The sequence below is a fragment of the Salvelinus alpinus genome, chromosome 37, assembly GCF_045679555.1.
Source record: "Salvelinus alpinus chromosome 37, SLU_Salpinus.1, whole genome shotgun sequence".
NCBI lineage: Eukaryota > Metazoa > Chordata > Actinopteri > Salmoniformes > Salmonidae > Salvelinus > Salvelinus alpinus.
In genome coordinates, this window is record NC_092122.1 from 3,425,644 (window position 1) to 3,445,629 (window position 19,986).

General features: G+C 45.4%; 1 protein-coding gene across 3 annotated transcripts; it reads left to right on the top strand.

The window, feature by feature from the left end:
* Window positions 1–2,586: 2,586 nt before the first annotated feature.
* Window positions 2,587–19,840, top strand: LOC139566074 (transportin-3). Of its 3 annotated transcripts, none has more exons than XM_071386960.1 (23): window positions 2,587–2,869; window positions 5,563–5,763; window positions 6,104–6,177; window positions 6,445–6,601; window positions 7,121–7,264; window positions 7,597–7,772; window positions 7,967–8,105; window positions 8,202–8,348; window positions 8,550–8,657; window positions 8,782–8,873; window positions 9,019–9,158; window positions 9,449–9,640; window positions 11,725–11,816; window positions 11,974–12,050; window positions 12,213–12,273; window positions 12,536–12,676; window positions 14,403–14,519; window positions 14,629–14,723; window positions 14,950–15,106; window positions 15,349–15,516; window positions 15,822–15,934; window positions 18,759–18,850; window positions 19,000–19,840. In XM_071386960.1, the coding sequence occupies exons 1-22, from the start codon at window positions 2,756–2,758 to the stop codon at window positions 18,817–18,819; spliced, it is 2,766 nt and encodes a 921-aa protein (XP_071243061.1). In that variant the 5' UTR covers window positions 2,587–2,755; the 3' UTR covers window positions 18,820–18,850; window positions 19,000–19,840. The 3 variants fall into 3 exon arrangements, 2 of the variants coding, with proteins under 2 accessions (XP_071243061.1, XP_071243062.1); XR_011673048.1 differs by having other exon boundaries at window positions 2,610–2,869; window positions 15,631–15,934; XM_071386961.1 differs by lacking the exons at window positions 18,759–18,850; window positions 19,000–19,840 and adding an exon at window positions 16,037–16,181 and having other exon boundaries at window positions 2,610–2,869.
* Window positions 19,841–19,986: the final 146 nt, after the last annotated feature.

Genomic DNA, 19,986 nt, shown 5'->3' on the forward strand with positions numbered 1-19,986 from the left:
TGGCTTTAGCAGCAGAGACAGAAGAGGAGAATGTAGAGAGGAGGGAGTGAAAGGATGCCAGGTCCGCAGGGAGGCGAGTTTTCCTCCATTTCCGCTCGGCTGCCCGGAGCCCTGTTCTGTGAGCTCGCAATGAGTCGTCGAGCCACGGAGCAGGAGGGGAGGACCGAGCCGGCCTGGAGGATAGGGGACATAGAGAGTCAAAGGATGCAGAAAGGGAGGAGAGGAGGGTTGAGGAGGCAGAATCAGGAGATAGGTTGGAGAAGGTTTGAGCAGAGGGAAGAGATGATAGGATGGAAGAGGAGAGAGTAGCGGGGGAGAGAGAGCGAAGGTTGGGACGGCGCGATACCATCCGAGTAGGGGCAGTGTGGGAAGTGTTGGATGAGAGCGAGAGGGAAAAGGATACAAGGTAGTGGTCGGAGACTTGGAGGGGAGTTGCAATGAGATTAGTGGAAGAACAGCATCTAGTAAAGATGAGGTCAAGCGTATTGCCTGCCTTGTGAGTAGGGGGGGAAGGTGAGAGGGTGAGGTCAAAAGAGGAGAGGAGTGGAAAGAAGGAGGCAGAGAGGAATGAGTCAAAGGTAGACGTGGGGAGGTTAAAGTCACCCAGAACTGTGAGAGGTGAGCCATCCTCAGGAAAGGAACTTATCAGGGCGTCAAGCTCATTGATGAACTCTCCAAGGGAACCTGGAGGGCGATAAATGATAAGGATGTTAAGCTTGAAAGGGCTGGTAACTGTGACAGCATGGAATTCAAAGGAGGCGATAGACAGATGGGTCAGGGGAGAAAGAGAGAATGTCCACTTGGGAGAGATGAGGATCCCAGTGCCACCACCCCGCTGACCAGAAGCTCTCGGGGTGTGCGAGAACACGTGGGCAGACGAGGAGAGAGCAGTAGGAGTAGCAGTGTTATCAGTGGTAATCCATGTTTCCGTCAGTGCCAAGAAGTCGAGGGACTGGAGGGAAGCATAGGCTGAGATGAACTCTGCCTTGTTGGCCGCAGATCGGCAGTTCCAGAGGCTGCCTGAGACCTGGAACTCCACGTGGGTCGTGCGCGCTGGGACCACCAGGTTAGAGTAGCAGCGGCCACGCGGTGTGAAGCGTTTGTATGGTCTGTGCAGAGAGGAGAGAACAGGGATAGACAGACACATAGTTGACAGGCTACAGAAGAGGCTACGCTAATGCAAAGGAGATTGGAATGACAAGTGGACTACACGTCTCGAATGTTCAGAAAGTTAAGCTTACGTTGCAAAAAATCTTATTGACTAAAATGATATAGTACTGCTGGCTGGTGAAATAGGCTAGCTAGCAGTGGCTGCGTTGTTGACTTTGTTTGAAAATGTAGCTGGCTAGGTAACCTCTAACTGGCTAGGTAACCTCGACAATTACTCAAGACTACACAATTATCTTGGATACAAAGACGGCTATGTAGCCAGCTAAGATCAAACAAATCAAACTGTTGTACTGTAATGAAATGAAATGTAATACTACCTGTAATACTACCTGTGGAGCAAAGCGGAATGCAACTACTCGCTCCAAACCAAACCGGAAGTGCGTATCATAGAGGGAGAGGCAATAGAAGTGTTGTTTCTTGTATTATTGTCTTTTGTGTCTTTAGAGGACTGCTTCACCTTAATGTCCCCTTTCCCTTTTCTTCTGTCCTTATTTTGTCCCACTTTGTCCCTTCTTTGTCCCTTCTTCTCTTCTGCCAACTAGACACTCCTTGTTAGCTAGCTAGCTTCTTTCAGGAATGTCCCTAGCAACTGCCTAGCAACAGGTAAACAACTTAGCTAGCTAAGAAAACGGTATAATTTTATGAAAAATTGTTACTTTTTCAAAAGCCTTTCTTCTTTGTTTGCTGCTTGTTTGGTCTCCTATTCAGTTTGCAGTTTTCTTTTGATTTTTTTTCGATGTACTTTACTCTAAAAAAACATTTAAATTTCAATATTTGTAGGAGCTCATCTTTTCAGCTGCTGCTTTAGATTTGTATGTATTAGGTAGTTGTTGTGGAATTGTTAGATTACTTGTTAGATATTACTGCACTGTTGGAACTAGAAGCACAAGCATTTTGCTACACTCGCATTAACATCTGCTAACTGTGTGTATGTGACCAATAACATTTGATTTGAGGGATCTGGTTCATTGCTGTAAGTAGTTTTCAACCTTTTTTGGTTACTATAACCACGTTTCACTCAGTCTGAACGGAAGTACCCCCTCATGTCCATCTGATAGTAAAGAAAATGTTATTATGCATATTCCCAAACACCTCCTGTGGATAGACCAGGTAGGTACTCCTAGCACAGATTAATAGGTCTTTTTGGTACAGGTACCCCAGTTTGAGAACAACTGTTGTAAATCATGCGCTTTGCTGATATCTAGTGGTCTTTCAGTGTATATTGGGGTTCTCTTACAAAAAAAAATGTACATACCGCCTAGCTACATAGTTATACATTGCAACCATAAATTCAATTACATTGATATGGTGTTTCTCGTTTTTACTACTTGTTTTACAATAACAGTAAAAGAGACCCATTGTGTCCCTCGAATATGTGAAGTATAGCTTTTAGTTCCTGTATCTGTATTTCTAGACGGGGGCGTTTGTCGGTGACACACACGGGGAACCTGTGTGCGATTGAGATGGCGGTCGGAACAGCGAGCACAACTAACGAATAAATATTACCCCGTCTGAACATAAACTGTGGAACTTGTAGCGCCTTCGCATTTACCCTAAACTGTAACCCGGAACGTAGCATAGCGCTATGGAGAAACCGACAGTCGCACTTGTGTATCAAGCTGTTCAGGCTCTTTATCATGATCCGGACCCCGCCGGCAAAGAGCGAGCCTCTGTGTGGCTGGGGGAGCTACAGAGATCGGTAAGTAAACTTGCGAGATGGGGGGGACTTGGAATGGGCCTAGAACAAGACATGGCTAGGCAGGTCGTGTGAGGCCGAAAACAAAACATTGCATCAGAATGCGTAATACCGTGGTGATATAAAACCATCTGATTTGTGTATGCTAACCCAACAACGAATGAATGAGCATAGATTCACACGCTAGCTAGCAACAAACTGCATAGCATTAGCCAGTTAAGCTATTTCGTTAGATAACTAACTAGTTAGCATTAGCCACACAGTTCCCCTTTCTACTACTAGCCCGCTAGTAACTGTCAAATGGAAACGGGGATAAATCTATGGGGGATTTCTCGGTGCAACGAAGATAATGAAGGCAAACAGTAGCTAGCTTTTCTCGCGTGTAGTCAAACAATCCATGGTGTTTGAAAATGCTAGCTAGTTAGCCACACACCAAGTTAACATCCAGTTATTGCTAGCTAGTTGTTTAGTTAACCCTAGCCAACTACAGTAGCTGTCTTTACATAATTAGTAGCTCGCGCTAATGACAGCAACGTTAGCCGGTCATAGCACAGGAAGAGCGCGAGGCGAGGGTGGCTACCATGATAGCGTCCAATACTTGCTAGGGAACTTGCTGTTCTAGCCACATATGGCTAAATTGCTAAGTAGAGGGGCGTGTTGTCTCGCTAGATAACGTTAGCGGTTTAACGATATTGCCATGTAGGCTTTTGCTTCGAGTTAGTCAGCGAACGTTAACTTGGCTAGTTACACTAACAACTTCCATTTATGTTGATACTGTTGATACTGTTGGGTAAATGGTATGTGCCACTTAGTTGTTTGCTGCTGGTTAACGTTCGCCGTTTTATTATTTCCGCATCTGTTTGTTTTTTTTCCTCCCATGGTGCTGCATCGGTCTGGTTTCCGCATATTCATTGGTTACTGCCTTGACTCCTGCAGGAAATGCAATCATTGTCTGTCATCGGACAATCAGTGATTGAAATACGGCCCACCTACATGTTGCTGCTACGTATTCCTACCAACTTTAATTTATTACTGTAATAATTTATATAATGGCCTTCCCGCAGGTTGCATTGAGGGTAACTTGATTCAAAAACGCAATTTCCCCCCACTATCATGAAGTTCCCACAGAAAGGCCTCACAAAGTCAAATATTGATTCCCTATGAAAAAAATGCAATGTTGCTTAACACGTTTTTAAACACGTTAGACTGTGACACCAGCAACCTCCTGAGTTTGCTGGCACTTGGGGATCTGAACGGTCTAATTTGGGAGAGCAGGAGCCATCTGAGTGATGAGCACTGTATGTGGTCTGTGCTGTCAGCAGCTTTTTCACCCAGGCTGCCAGGACATACTGGACACTGGGGACAAATTGGGAAGGGGCTTGGCTGTTAAACTTTACTATATAAATTCTCATACACATTTTACCAGGTTATACTTTACAGTCCTTATACCATACTCCAGAATGTCTAACAGCAGACCAACTGTTGGTTAAGGCAACAAGCCCTCTACGAAGGCAGCTAGCTAAAGACACCCGATGGTGAACGCATAGGAAGGATATCAGATTTGGCCTACTGTATTTGTAAATAGGCCTACTCCTTTTGGGTCTTTGCGTGAATAGGGTTTAGAAATATTTTGAGTAGGTAGGGATGCAGAACTGAGAATGTAAGCATAGTGATCCATTTACTAGGATGGGCATTTAAAAACATTTTGACTGTTCGAGTACTCACAATTTTTTTCTGAGTTCTCGAATGGGGGAAAAAAATATATAAAAAAATACAATGTTCATATTTTTCCTGTAGGCCTATGCTAACAGTGTGCAACAATGCCTAATTTATGATAACCATTACAGATAACAAATCCTAATTGCTAAATTGCCCCATATATATTGTCCATTTATAGCAAGTTATTGAAACTTTACTATCAAACGGTTATATTATGGAACAGTCTTCAAAAAGGCAGTAACCTCAGCAGTGGCACTTGCTTGTAGAAGCCTATGGCTGTATAATTGCATAGCCTTGCTTTGTTAATTTAGCAGACAACGCTTATTTCCCGAGACCTTATCACAGTCGACACCTATTTTAAAGTAAAAAAACATGATGTAACATAACAGAAGTGACGCATCTCAAGTCTGCAACAGTTATTCTCAGTGATCATTTGAAACTGGGCTCAATGTGGCTAGTTGAAAGACCTTTTTTTCCCTTCGGGGTTACAAACAATGAGGTGGGGGTTTGTTTTATTTTGGAATAAGCTTTGATTTTCATATTTGCCACTGTTCTAGTTATTACAAAAAGGAATGTTATAAAATATTTTATTACAAGTCCTGCAAGCAGCAATGTGTGTCCTTTCCACCCTGTTTAGTCAGTTGATTGTTCCTGGGTATCCTTTACAGACCATTTAGCTGTGTAGGCCTGTGTGTGTGTAAAACTGTCGGGTTTACCAGTATCCCGTTTTTTGACTTACTTGTTTCGGTAACCTTCAAATCAAATTTATTTGTCACATACACATGGTTAGCAGATGTTAATGCGAGTGTAGCGAAATGCTTGTGCTTCTAGTTCCGACCATGTAGTAATATAACCTAACAATTTCACAACAACTACCTTATACACACACAAGTGTAAAGGAATCAGTACGAATAATGTACTGTCTGAATAAAGTTAATGGTGGCGCTAACTTTGCTCCCCGTCTCCCCTCCCTGCAGATGTACGCGTGGGAGATGGCAGACCAGCTCCTCCAGCTGAAACAGGACGTGGAATCTTGTTACTTTGCCGCTCAGACCATGAAGATGAAGATCCAGATGTCGTTCTTTGAGCTCCCCCCAGAGACCCATATCGCCCTCCGAGACTCCCTGCTCTCACACATACAGAGCCTCAAAGACCTCTCCCCCATCATCGTCACCCAGGTAATGGCCACCTCACCCTCGATGTAACTTGGAGTAATGCACTTCCCATCAAATTATTGTCCACCCTGTCACAGTGACCACTGAAACTCCACGATGACTTGGATTTCTGTCTGCAGACTTCATGCGCCTAGAATGCTCTCAAGGAATGTCCCACTGCCTGTCTAAATGTTCCAAAGGCTTAGCAATGCACAATAGAAATCTAGCATTTACCCCAATGTACCACTACAGAGGAGTAGGTGTGGTACAATTTAACAAGTACAATATTATGTGGCATTAAGATACTCTAATCCTTACAAGTTCTTCCTGGTTGCTTGTCTCATTTCTCTTGTCCCATTCTCAGCTCGCTCTGGCCATTGCAGACCTCGCCCTACAGATGGCCTCCTGGAAGGGCTGTGTCCACACCCTCATTGAAAAGTAAGACCCCTCCCATTAGCACTCAACCACCCATCTCGGATCGCATCTGTGGATAACAGCATGCAAGATTTACAGGATATTAGACCACTGTAGGTGGTTCTATAAAGTTGAATGCTATTGAAAATAGTTAATGAGTTGGTATGTTTGAGGTGACATTAAGCTTAAAATACATCTCCTTCATGCTAATTTTCTCATAACCGACTGTTGCCGTCTCTCCTCCACTCTCCTTGCACCTCTTTCTCTCATTGTCTCTCTTTTTTTTCTCAGGTATAGCAATGACGTCAGCTCCATGACGTTTCTGATAGAGATCCTTACAGTGCTCCCCGAGGAGGTCCACAGCCGCTCCCTACGCATCGGAGCCAATCGCAGGACAGAGATCATCGAGGACCTGGCCTATTACTCCAGTACTGTGGTCACCCTACTGGTGAGAGTTCTATCCATTCCTCTTTCTCTTGCCAACACTCTCACATACTAGCCTATTTTACCCACCTGATTAAGCTGGTCTAAACTAGAGCACCCGCCACCACTCCCCCTTACTGGATAAGCAGACCTCCCGTGGGTTCATCATCTCAATTTAAAACCCTGGGGTGTACGGCCTCATTATCACAACGCTTTTCAACTACTACCACTACCTTAGAGGGACGAACTGAACCACTCACTTTGCAGTATATCTTTCTCTGCAGAATGTCCAAGTTTGACTGTAGATGTTAAGTGTAAGAATGTAGGAGTTGTCCTCCCAAAACGAACAGAAAAGAAACAGAACTATACTGTTTGTTGAGGGTTACTTCAATCAACAATTTGCTTGGAGTCAATATTGATTACACCTGTCGTGACTGTTTTGTTGGGTGAACTTCCTTGTGCATTTGGCTTTGAACACAGCATTGTGGTTTTGATAAGGATCTGTGTTAGCGCGTGTGTGTGTGTGTTGTCACTCTGTCTACAGATGACGTGTGTGGAGAAGTCTGGCAGCAATGAGAAAATGCTGATCAAGGTGTTCCGCTGTCTGGGGAGCTGGTTCAACCTGGGAGTCCTGGACAGCAACTTCATGGCCAACAACCAGCTTCTCATGGTCCTTTTCCAAGTGCTGGTATGTCTGTGTCTCGGTCTCTTTCTCTCCCTCTTTGTCTTGCTTTCTCTCGCTCTCTCTCATCGCATTTTGGAATCACAAATTAACAGTGCTAGTGACACACTCCCAAAAAACAAACAACTTTTAGAATACTCCCAAAGTCTCTCAACATTGTAGCGGCATTTGTTCCTAACACTTATTTATGCAACAACCATGGGGGGGCAGGGCAATAATTTATGCCGGTTTAGAATGCCAGTCGCTTGTATGCACAGTGCATGGTTTATAGTTTTCAGCCGGAACATCTCTTTGATGTACTGTTCTCTTTTCTTTTTTTTTGTCTGTCTGTTTGGCAGCAGAGAGACGAGACCTCCACTAACCTGCACGAGGCCGCATCTGACTGCGTGTGTTCAGCGCTGTACGCCATCGAGAACGTGGACACGCACATGCCCCTGGCCCTGCAGCTCTTCCAGGGCGTCCTCACGCTGGAGACAGCCTACCACATGGCCGTGGCACGGGAGGACCTCGACAAGTACAAACACGCTACTCCCCTTTTCATACGTACACCAAGATCACCTATCCAATCACCACACCCCTTCCTGCCCCAAACCTATCCCTCTCCATTGCTCTTGATGTTGAGCTCTTCTGTCTCTTCTCGGCTGTCCTCTGTGTGGAAGAAAAGAATAACTTTTATCCACAACTCTCTCCTTCTCCTTTTGTTCTCAGAGTGTTGAATTACTGTAGGATCTTCACTGAGTTGTGTGAGACGTTTCTGGAGACGACAGTCAGGAGTCCAGGCCAGGGCATGGGAGACCTGCGGACACTTGAGCTACTGCTCATCTGTGCAGGACACCCTCAATATGAGGTACACAACACATGACACACACACACGCTCGCGCGCACACACTCTGTTGCTTTGGGTGGATTTCAAGTGTGTGCGTTCTCTTCTGGTTCATCTCAGGTCGTGGAGATCTCCTTTAACTTCTGGTATCGTCTGGGAGAGAACCTGTATAAGACCAACGACCCTGCCCTCCACGGCATCTTCAGACCCTATATCCAGAGACTGCTGCACGGCCTGGCCCGCCACTGCCAACTAGACCCCGACCACGTAAGGACCACCCGCCACATGACAAGGAGTCCTTAACCAACTCCAGTGATGCCGACCGTACTCCCCAATACTCTTCTTGTGTCATATCTGATTGTAGAATCCCATAGCCATGTGCATCTAATTTAGTAGTTCAGTACATCATTTAACTTTGGCAGCACTATATCATTCATTCACGGTCTCCACTTTTGTGTTGATCCACAGGAGGGCATCCCAGAAGACACTGATGACTTTGGGGAGTTCAGGATGAGGGTGTCTGATCTTGTGAAGGATGTCATTTTCCTTGTGGGCTCCATGGAATGTTTCTCCCAGGTAGCTACCTTTTTGGAAATTACAAGTTCAAATGATGTCATTAAGATGACAAACTATACCGACTTCCTTCTCTCTCTTTTTTCTTTTCTCTCTCTCTCTCCCTTCCTCCCTCTTGCTCTCTCAGTTGTACTCCACTCTAAAAGAAGGGAACCCTCCCTGGGAGGTGACCGAGGCTGTTCTCTTCATCATGGCTGCCATCGCCAAGAGTGTAGACCCGTGAGTGTCCTCTTCGTTCTGTTAATGAGCAATAATGTGCGGCGACTAAATCGCTTCCCGTGTAGAATGTGTACAGCTACTTGTTGATTTGTATATCCTTCCACCAAGGTGTTTGTGTAACATGCTAATGCTTTCCCCCTGTCAGTGAGAACAACCCCACTCTGACAGAGGTGTTGGAGCAGGTGGTGCTGCTGCCAGAGACTGTCCATATCGCCGTGCGCTACACCAGCATTGAGCTGGTGGGGGAGATGAGCGAAGTCGTTGACCGCAACCCGCGGTTCCTAGGTAGGTTCAGTCGTCACGTTACGGTCAATATCTTAGCTCGGGTCCTGAGTGATTTTGAGTTCGTCGATTTTAGAGGTTCATCTTCATGTGCCCCTCGTTTTGAGCACATCTCCATTTCCTTGTCATTTTTCTTTCGTTATTTTTCCGTTCCTTGTTCCTTCCTGTGTCAAATGCCTGTCGCTCTGTTTTGTTATGTCCCTGCTGTGTTACGAATGCGCGCCTCTGTCTGTGCGCCTGTCGGCTGTATACTCTGGATGTGTGCATGACCTTAGCCCCGCTCTATGTCTCAGACCCCGTGCTGAACTACCTGATGAAGGGCCTGAGGGAGAAGACCCTTGCTTCCGTGGCGGCCAAGGCCATCCATAACATCTGCTCTGTGTGTCGGGACCACATGGCCCAGCACTTCCAGGGCCTGCTGGACATCGCGCGCGCCCTCGACTCCTTCGCCCTGACGACCGAAGCCGCCGTAGGCCTCCTCAAAGGTAACCTTATGCCACCCTTATTTTTTTACATCATTTTTATGGTGTAGATAGAAGCCACAATCTGTCAGTGTAATTGTCTGTATTTTCAATCCCCCACTTTTTTTTTTTTTTTGTATGTATATTTTCCCCTAACCCTACCACCCCTCCCCTAATTGTAGTAAACTAATGGACAACAATACTTAGACTTCTACTTCCAGCTTATACATACTGTTAACCTTTTACGGACACAATATATTTTACATGACTTATCTTTTGTTTGTTTTTTAGTCCCATCCTTCAGCTACCCTCAACCCCTCCCATCTATCTCTGAAGATCATCCCGTTTTGATATCTAGTTGCCATATATACACTTACATACAGTACCAGTCAAAAGTTTGGACACCTACTCATTCAAGGGTTTTTATTTTTACTATTTTCTACATTGTAGAATAATAGTGAAGACATCAAAACTATGAAATATTTGTTCTGTCTTTTCTGGTGGATTAAACTGAAATTGAAACCAGCTTTCTATGTCTTGTTTTAAAAAATATCCGAAAGTGTGAAGTTGAATTCTGAATTGAAGATAAAAAGGTCATTCTTGAACACTGGGTGAGCCATTCTTACTAATCTGCTAGAGAACCAGTTCGGATATAAGTATAGATTTTGTATGCCTTAAGTGAGAGGTCCAATGCTTTAATATTTAGTCATTTCTGCCTTCCTAATTCGTATTTATTTATATAAATAGGCCCGTTCCAAATGAAGTGGAATAATAAAAAAAGTAATTGAGTGTAGGTAGGGCCACGAGTAAAAAGGTAAATTGGGATATGACTAAATAATTAATCGGGTGTTTTTATATATATTTTTTCTCCTCAAATAGACAGGTGTTGTCCTTTCCATGGTAGCAAGATCTTCTCTAATTTGGGTAACTTTCTATTGTAGTGAGAGAATTTATTTCTTTTGGGATATGAATTTCCACTTCACCGTCGGACCATTTAATTGGTAAAATACACACTAATGTAACAGTTGTATTTAATGTTTTTAATATGGTGCATTTAATCCAGCGAGGTTCGAAAAAGGATCAAAAATCGAATAAAATTGTATTTGTTACATGCGCTGAATAAAACAGGTGTGAAATGCTTACTTACAAGCCCTTATCAGACAATGTAGTTTAAGAAAAAATATCAATATAACAAATGAATTAAGGAGCATCAATAAAATAACAGTAATGATACTATATATACAGGGGGTTCCGGTACAGAGTCAATGTGCAGGGGCACCGGTTAGTCGAGGTAAAATGTAGGTAGAGGTAAAGTGACACTGCAGGGATCGAGTAGCAGCCGTGTAAAGATGGGGTGGGGAAAATGCAAATAGTCTGGGTAGCCATTTGATTAGATGTTAAGGAGTCTTATGGCTTGGGGGTAGAAGCCTTTTTGACCTAGACGTGGCGCTCCGGTACCTCTTATCGTGCGGTAGCAGAGAGAACAGTCTTTGACTAGGGTGGCTGGAGCCCATGGCAATTTTTTAGGGCCTTCCTCTGACACTGTCTGGTATAGAGGTCCTGGATGGCAGGAAGCTTGGCCCCAGTGATGTACCCTCTGTAGTGCCTTGTGGTTGGAGGTTGTGCAGGTGATGCAACCAGTCAGGATGCTCTCTGGTGCAGCTGTATAACTTTTTGAGGACCCATGCCAAATCTTTTCAGTCTCCTGAGGGGTAAAATGGGTTTTTGTGCCCTCTTCACAACTGTCTTGGTGTGTTTTGGACCAAGATAGTTTGTTTGTGATGTGGACGCCAAGAAACTTGAAGCTCTCAACCTGCTCCACTACAGCCCCATCGACGAGAATTGCCGATTTTTAAAAGAACATGAATCGTCAGCGTACCATGACACCTTTCTGCTCCGCTCCTTCTCTATTCTGTCTCTCACTTTCAATCTCTTGTTTTATGAATGTGTCTCAATTGCTGGTCCATATCTGTCAGCAATTTGTTCATTCTGAACTGTGGCTCGATGTTCCGTTTGTCTTTTTTGTTTAATTGCCTACTGAGGTTGATTTGTATTAAACAGCGGTGTTGCTCTGTCACCGTGGTAACGCTGGTTGTTTTACCTTGCAGGTACAGCCCTGGTCCTGGCTCGTCTGCCCCTGGAGAAGATCGCCGAGTGTTTGAGTGACCTGTGTGCTGTGCAGGTCATGGCCCTCAAAAAGGTGTGGTGTTCTGCCGTTTGGTTGTTGGTTGTGTGTATGAGGTACCTTAGTAGAATTGTGTAACACTATTGTAGTGTTGCACAATTCTACGAACAGTTTTGTGGATTGGGTATTTGTGTGATACCAACAGGTTTGCTTATTTGTCTCTTATCTTCAGCTTCTCTCTCAGGACCCCGGGAATGGGAAAGCTGCTGACCCCACTGTCTGGCTGGACAGACTAGCAGTCATCTTCCGGTACGCTCAACCCATTTATAACACATTATACTATATATATCCTGGTTGCACAGGTCATGACCTGTCTTATGTAGCTATACAGATATGATGATTTGGGTTGGTTGTTTAATATTTTAAGCAGAAATGTTCAACTTAATGTTTTTTTTGTTTTTTCCCCCCCAGACACACAAACCCCATCGTAGAGAATGGACAGACACACCCATGTCAGAAAGTTATCCAGGAGGTAAGCAACTGTCAGTTTTTTCACCCTCTAGATTTTTATATCAATTTTTGTTGTTGTATTTGGACAAAGCTACCATTGCATACGACCCTGCTTTGTTCAACCCATTAATTGGACTGTGTTTTAACGGGGCTCAAATAGGGCAATTTTGGTGCTCCTCTCACCTGCAGATTTTAACTTCAACTTGGGTCCATGATTGAGTACAGTCATTCCCAGCAGCTTCTCAGGGTAAATCTATATTGGGCGTTTCCTTGGTTCTCTGTAGATCTGGCCGGTCCTATCAGAGACTCTGAACACACACCAGGCTGATAACCGCATCGTGGAACGCTGCTGTCGCTGCCTGCGGTTTGCTGTGCGCTGCGTGGGCAAGGGCTCTGCCTCTCTACTACAGCCACTCGTCACACAGGTGCGTGTCCCTGTGTTTGGTTCACGATACGCCCCATATACAGATGGATAAGTCTTGGTTGGCCTCTGTTATTTGTGTATACAAAATCCTTTGCCACCGGGTGCTTGTTGAGCCCAGGGCAGCTGGTGACTGACAGTTAGGCTGAATGTACAGTATAGGTTTGCAACTTTTCCAAACTCCTGGGTTGAAGGATTCCCTGGTTTTCTGATTATTCTCTCTTGAAACTAGATTTCTGGGAATTTGTGAAGTTACTGGAATTTTTTACTCTAGTATAGGTCCTTAATATAATGTGTGCGTTTCAGATGGTCAGCGGAACTTAACATTAACGCTTGTCTGCTTGCCCGGGGAAAGTAAAAAAAAAAAAAAAACCACACAAATCTCTATCAAACAATTAGGTTACTTCGATCATAATTTGATTACTGTCATCCGGATACGATGTTTTGCTCACTGTCCTCCCAATTTCTGCAGAGACGTCTATTATTGTAGGCCTGCACTGACACGCAAAGTGGTGTTTCAATCATGCAGTCGCGAGGTGTGTTTTTGAGATCATAGCGAGCCGCGTTAGAACATTTGTTGATGATAATTGCTAGTGAGCTAATTGCCCAGTTATAGCAAATGTTTGGTCAGTAACAAGAATCCTGGTAAAGTAAAGGTGTCTGTCAGCTGTGTGCCAGTTTCCGGATTAGGGAGGGAGGGAGAGCGAGACGGAGAGGGACATTTGCGCAGCAGGTAAAATAATGATATGCAAAAGACAGACTCGATAACCAGCCAAACTATACAATGTTTTGAATTTCAATCTCGCTAGTTAACTATATTAACTATTAGCATGCCTTAAATGTCATGTCTGACATCCTAAAATAACTTTCCACCGGCAATTCGGTATGACCGAATTGATATGCATTTGATATGGGTGCGCAGTTGATGAAACCAATACTGCGTACTCCAGTTGTAAAACCGTCTCGCGCTCAAAATTGTCTAGGATTCTCCTCTGTTCAATAGTAACAACTATTCTTAGAATAGCCTAATTGACAAGTAACTCCTATGCTGTCAAGATCTCCCCTGAACACTAAATAATTTAACCTTACAAATAGATAAACTTCTAAATGTTCTACCTCGCCCACCTTAACCATTTAATCCCTGGTTCATTGAATGAGGGAATTATTTTATAAAGACAAAGTATTTGATTGTAATGTTGCAGAGTGGCCAACCCTCATCCAGGAGAACTACTGGGTGTGCAGGATTTTGCTCCTTCCCTGTTCGAACACACCACATTGCTCAACAGGTCCTTGATAAGCTGACTGGTGTGTTTGAGCAGGGTTGGATCAAAATCCCGCACACCCAGTAGTTCTCCAGATGGAGGGTTGACGGACCATGTGTTTTATCCAGTAGCTTATCAGTCCAGTATTTTTACTTTGTGGGGGATGCTCAAGGCCCAACCGTAGGAGATATAATACATGGGATCAGAGACCAGCAGCATTCCATTGTCAACACCAGTGATTTACAATGAATGTTATTTTGTGAAGTGGTTCCTTGCATTATACAACAATTTTCAGGAAACTTTTTGGCCCTGGTGTTATTTTTTTTGTGTGGAGGAGGAGGGGGGGGCTTTTTTTACCTGAGCTTTTGGACAGGTAAAAATTCAGTCACAAAGGTGTGTGTCAAGCCCTGGTCAGTGTGTATCAGGTGTAAAAATGTGTGTATCAGGTGTAAAGATGTTGTGTTTCAGATGGTCAGTGTGTATCAGGTGTATCCCCACTCCTGCTTCCTGTATCTGGGCAGCATCCTGGTGGATGAGTACGGTATGGAGGAGGGCTGCAGACAAGGTCTACTGGACATGCTACAGGTAGGGGACGCACACCACTTTCATAGGTACTCATAGTTCACTAGAGTGGCAGTGGAACTCTGGTTGTTATTGGTTTTGACCTGACTTTGTCCCTTCTCTCTACCCGTAGGCTCTTTGTATGCCCACCTTCCAGCTATTGGAGCAGACCAACGGCCTCCGTAACCACCCAGACACAGTAGATGACCTCTTCAGACTCGCCACCAGGTATAATCAACTGGAACACAGTTCAAACTGTTGCTCCTCTCCCTCGAAATAATAAGTTCACTTACTTTCAATGGGTCTTGTCTGAGTGGCAGGAATGAAACCTAACCATTGCTGGGGACCTGACATAGGCGTACTTGTTTTACAGCGTTCAGGTTATAAAGAAGATTCTCTCTCTCTCTGACATGTCTGTCTTCCCGTCTGTCTCTCTCGCTTCTTCTCTCTGCAGGTTTGTCCAGCGTAGTCCCGTCACCCTGCTCAGCAGTGGCATCATCGTCCACATCATCCAGTGTGCCATCGCGGCCACCACACTGGACCACCGGGACGCCAACTGCAGCGTCATGAAGTTTGTCAGAGACCTCATCCACACGGGCGTCAGCAACGACGTGAGTCAGCCCAACAGTCAATCTATTTCAAGTCAGTTTGTTTGACGTCTCGTGTTGCAGAATGCACAGAATCCCTGATCTACAAATATATTTGTATCCCAAATTATTCCTTATGTCATCAAGATTAGCAAATCTGTGCCTCACCTTGCTCAAACATGGGGATTCACTGTTTGACGATCAATCAAGTCTCCTCTGAATAACAACAGTCAGTCAGATTGTCATGTTTTTCCCCCCCATTTCAGCACGAGGATGACTTTGAGCTGCGGAAGCAGCTAATAGGCCAGGCCATGGGGCAGCACGGGCAGCAGTTGGTCACCCAGCTCATGCACACATGCTGCTTCTGCCTGCCGCCTTACACACTCCCCGATGTGGCTGAGGTGCTCTGGGAGATCATGGTGTTCGACAGGCCGGTGAGTCTCTCACACGTACATTACCTCACACACACACTTAGCTCTTTCGGTTCTGACAGTACTTGTACAATACATATGCAGTTGAATGTACACATACACTGGTGTCTTCAACAGGTGCTCGCTGTCATACCACAAGATGGCGATAAGAGAACATCTTTCAACAGGGACCACAATTCATATTCACACACTCTTCCAATGACATTGGCATGACAGCACTTTCACTCGTGAGATAAGTGTTGTAGTGCTTCAATTGCATTGCGTCCTGATGTGCGTTTGATGTTAAACGTTGCGGATATGTTTTCTAGACGTTTTGCCGCTGGCTGGAGAATGCGCTGAAGGGGCTTCCTAAAGAGACGTCAGGCGGGGCGGTGACCGTCACACACAAACAGCTCACAGACTTCCACAAGCAGGTCACCAGGTGAGCATATCACAACCACGCTCCTTCCATTCTTCTCAAATGTAATCAGGTGCATTCCTTCCTGCCAGAAATGATCTAACTAGCCACATGTTGTCCTCATAGGTTCAGGAGTTATGTCAGGTGAAACTCTGCATAGTAGTTTCCTCCCTGTCAGCTGTCGATGTTCTGACTCTGGGAAGAGCTCATGTGTCACTGGGCGTGCTCAAACAAGCTGCTCCAGTGGAACGCTGGGAAACCGGAGTAGGGAAACCTCATGGATTCCCTGCCACAAGTTCAAGCTCGCCTAGAAGCGTCCCTGCTCCAGTTGTCCAGCGCTCCTCCCTCCCACGCAGTGTCTCTGAGGGAATGGGTGCTTCAGATAGATGACAGCTAAAATCTGATTTGTCACATTAGCCATATACAACAGGTGTAGACCTTAGACTGAAATGCTTACGTATGACCCCTAACCGACAGTGCAGTTTCACAAAATATGGATAAGAATAAGAGATCAAAGTAACAAGTAATTAAAGAGGAGCAGTAAAAAAAATAACAATATATACAGTGGGGGTGCCGGTACAATGTGCGGGGGCACCGGTTAGTTGAGGTAGTATGTACATGTAGGTAGAGTTAGAGTGACTATGCATAGATGACAACAGAGAGTGGCAGTGGAGAGGGGAGGGCAATGTGAATAGTCTGGGTAGCCATTTGACTAGATGTTCAGGAGGCTTGTGGCTTGTGGGTAGAAGCTGTTCAGAAGCATCTTGGACCTTGACTTGGTGCTCCAGTACCGCTTGCCGTGTGGTAGCAGAGGGAACAGTCTATGACTAGGGTGGCTGGAGTCTTTGACAATTTTCAGGGCCTTCCTCTGACACCGCCTGGTATAGAGGTCCTGGATGGCAGGAAGCTTGGCCCCAGTGATGTACTGGGCCGTTCGCACTACCCTCTGTAGTGCCTTGCGGTTGGAGACCGAGCAGTTGCCATACCAGGCAGTGATGCAACCAGTCAGGATGGTGCAGCTGTAGAAACTTTTGAAGATCTGAAGACCCATGCCAAATCTTTTCAGTCTCCTGAGGGGGAATAGGTTTTGTTGTGCTCGCTTCACGGCTGTCATGGTGTGCTTGAACCATGTTAGTTTGTTGGTGACGTGAACACCAAGCAACCTGCTCCACTGCAGCCCTGTCGATGAGAATGGGGGCGTGCTCGGTCCTCTTTTTCCTGTAGTCCACAATCATCTCCTTTGTCTTGATCAAGTTGAGGGAGAGGTTGTCCTGGCACTACACGGCCAGGTCTCTGACCACCTCCCTGTAGGCTGTCTCGTTATTGTCGGTGATCAGGCCTACCACTGTTGTCATCGGTACATTTAATGATGGTGTTGGAGTCGTGCCTGGCCGTGCAGTCAAGAGTGAACAGGAGTACAGGAGTACAGGAGGGGACTGAGCACGCACCCCTGAGGGTTCCTTGTGTTGAGGATCAGCGTGGCGGATTTGTTGTTACCTACCCTTACCACCTGGGGTGGCCCGTCAGGCAGTCCAGGATCCAGTTGCAGAGGGAGGTGTTTAGTCCCAGGGTCCTTAGCTTATTGATGAGCTTGGAGGACACTATGGTGTTGATCGCTGAGCTGTAGTCAATGAATAGCATTCTCACATAGGTGTTCCTTTTGTCCAGGTGGGAAAGGGCAGTGTGGAGTGCAATAGACTGCATCATCTGTGGATCTGTTGGGGCGGTATGCAAATTGGAGTTGGTCTAGGGTTTCTGGGATGATGGTGTTGATGTGAGCCATGACCAGCCTTTCAAAGCACTTCATGGGTACAGACGTGAGTGCTACGGGTCGGTAGTCATTTAGGCAGGTTACCTTAGTGTTCTTGGGCACAGGCACTATGGTGGTCTGCTTAAAACATGTTGGTATTATAGACTCGGACAGGGAGATGTTGAAAATGTAATTGAAGACACTTGCTAGTTGGTCAGCGCATGCTCGCAGTACACGTCCTGGTAATCCGCCTGGCCCTGCGAATGTTTACCTGTCTAAAGGTGATCAGTCTTCCGGAACAGCTGGTGCTCTCATGCATATTTCAGTGTTATTTGCCTCGATGCGAGCATAGAAGTAGTTTAGCTCGTCCAGTAGGCTGTGCGTCCCTTTTGTAGTCTGTAATGGTTTGCAGGCCCTGCCACATCCGACGAGCGTCAGAGCCGGTGCAGTACGACCCGATCTTAGTCCTGTATTGATGCTTTGCCTGTTTGATGGTTCGTCGGAGGGCATAGCGGGATTTCTTATAAGCTTCCGGTTTAGAGTCCCGCTCCTTGAAAGCGGCATCTCTAGCCTTTAGCTCAGTGCGGATGTTGCCTGTAATCTATGGTTTCTGGTTGGGGTATGTATGTACGGTCACTGAGGACGACGTCATCGATGCACTTATTGAAGCCAATGACATGTGGTGTACTACTCAATGCCATTGGAGGAATCCCGGAACATATTCCAGTTTGTGCTAGCAAAACAGTCCTGTAGCTGAGCATCTGCTTCATCTGACCACTCTTTTATTGATATACCGGTAGTCACTGGTGCTTCCTGCTTTAATTTGGCTTGTAAGCAGGAATCCGATAGTATTTCTGAGGGAGCACCTTGAGTTCACAGTAGGAGACTTGTGAGACAAACTGCAGGCTAGACATGGGTTCATTTCAGTTCAGATTAATATAAAGTGACCTTGAATAAATGGCAAGCCTGAATGTGTTCAATGACCTTTCTTTTCCGATTTCATTTGAAATAACCTTTACCATGTAAATGCACCACATTAATAACGTTGCCCTTTCTCTCCCTGCCACCCCCTCTTTCTCCATCTGTCCATCTCTCCAGTGCGGAGGAGTGTAAGCAGGTGTGCTGGGCTATCCGGGAGTTCACTAGATTGTTCCGATAGCCACGCCCAAAGAGCTCTGCCAGAACACCAGGTACGGCATCAACCCAGAAACCCAAACAGCCCCCACACTGGGATCTGCAGACTCCTTTCACTCCATGTCTTTAGATGGTTAAAAAAAAAAAATCTGATCTGATTTACATTGGTAGTGTCAGTAAGATCGCCATTGTTTTTCTTCCTCAGGTTAAATATTTTGGCGAACATTCAGAGGTGACGGCAAAGAGGCTGAAGACCGCAGCAGACGAGAATCTAAAGGGATCTCCTACTGGACAGAAGATGGGCGGGACTTGGCACTGTGGAAAGCCAATCAAGACGCATCGCAAGGATTGGAGTGACAGGGTGAACCCGTAAATGAAACGCGCCTTCGACTTTGGCCGTGTGAGAAGAGACGCCCCCTTTCCGCTCCCCTGCCTCACTGTCGCCACAGTAACAGGTGGCATGAGGGTTGAAAGGGGGCGGGGCAGGAGGGCATGTCCAAGGAGGAACGAGAATTCACCGACTCAAAGAAATGGAATGGGATTAGTTCTGGATCCATCTTCAAAAAGAACAAGAGAAGGGAAGGAAAAAACAAAGAAAAAAAAAACAAAGGATGTGCCTGGTTGCAAATCATAATGCATCAAAAAAAGACTTGTACGTTTTTAAATTGAGAAATGATTTATTTTCATGGATGTGTCTTTAGAACTTTAACATGGTCTTGCTGTCGGTGCCATATAGAAAAAGAAATAGCAAACCCACGATGCCCTTCACAAATTGGTCACCACTGCCTTGTGGAGGAATTTAGGAAATGGTTGAAGGGAATGCTGGGAGATTTGGCGTCACCTTTGACCTTTTTAAATGTGTTGGCTGGAGTTTTACTGTTCTCTATTGCCAGGGAAGGAGAGTTGTGACCGGTCGAGTGGGACTCTGGCAAATAGTATATATTCTTTTTTTTTTTTTTTGTGTTCCACCTCTGGCATCGTCCATTCTTGGGGAGGCAGACACCGTCATGTTGTGAACAACAATAAAAACGACAGTGAGGAACAAACGTGCCCTTGTCTGTGTATCATGTTTTAGAGTTTAGACATTTGTTCATCCCAGACCCACAACCTCACTCATTCTCTGGCAGAAACCAGTTAGCCAAGGTGTTCTTTGTTGCAGAGCCACTGCTGTCCGTCAGACACACTACACACT

Bases quoted from the DNA above. Each gene is read 5' to 3' on its own strand.
- LOC139566074 (XM_071386960.1), top strand. From the start codon at position 2,756: ATGGAGAAACCGACAGTCGCACTTGTGTATCAAGCTGTTCAGGCTCTT. The intron at 9,159-9,448 runs GTAGGTTCAGTC...TCTATGTCTCAG, and splicing joins CCGCAACCCGCGGTTCCTAG to ACCCCGTGCTGAACTACCTG. The intron at 14,520-14,628 runs GTAGGGGACGCA...CTCTACCCGTAG, and splicing joins GTCTACTGGACATGCTACAG to GCTCTTTGTATGCCCACCTT.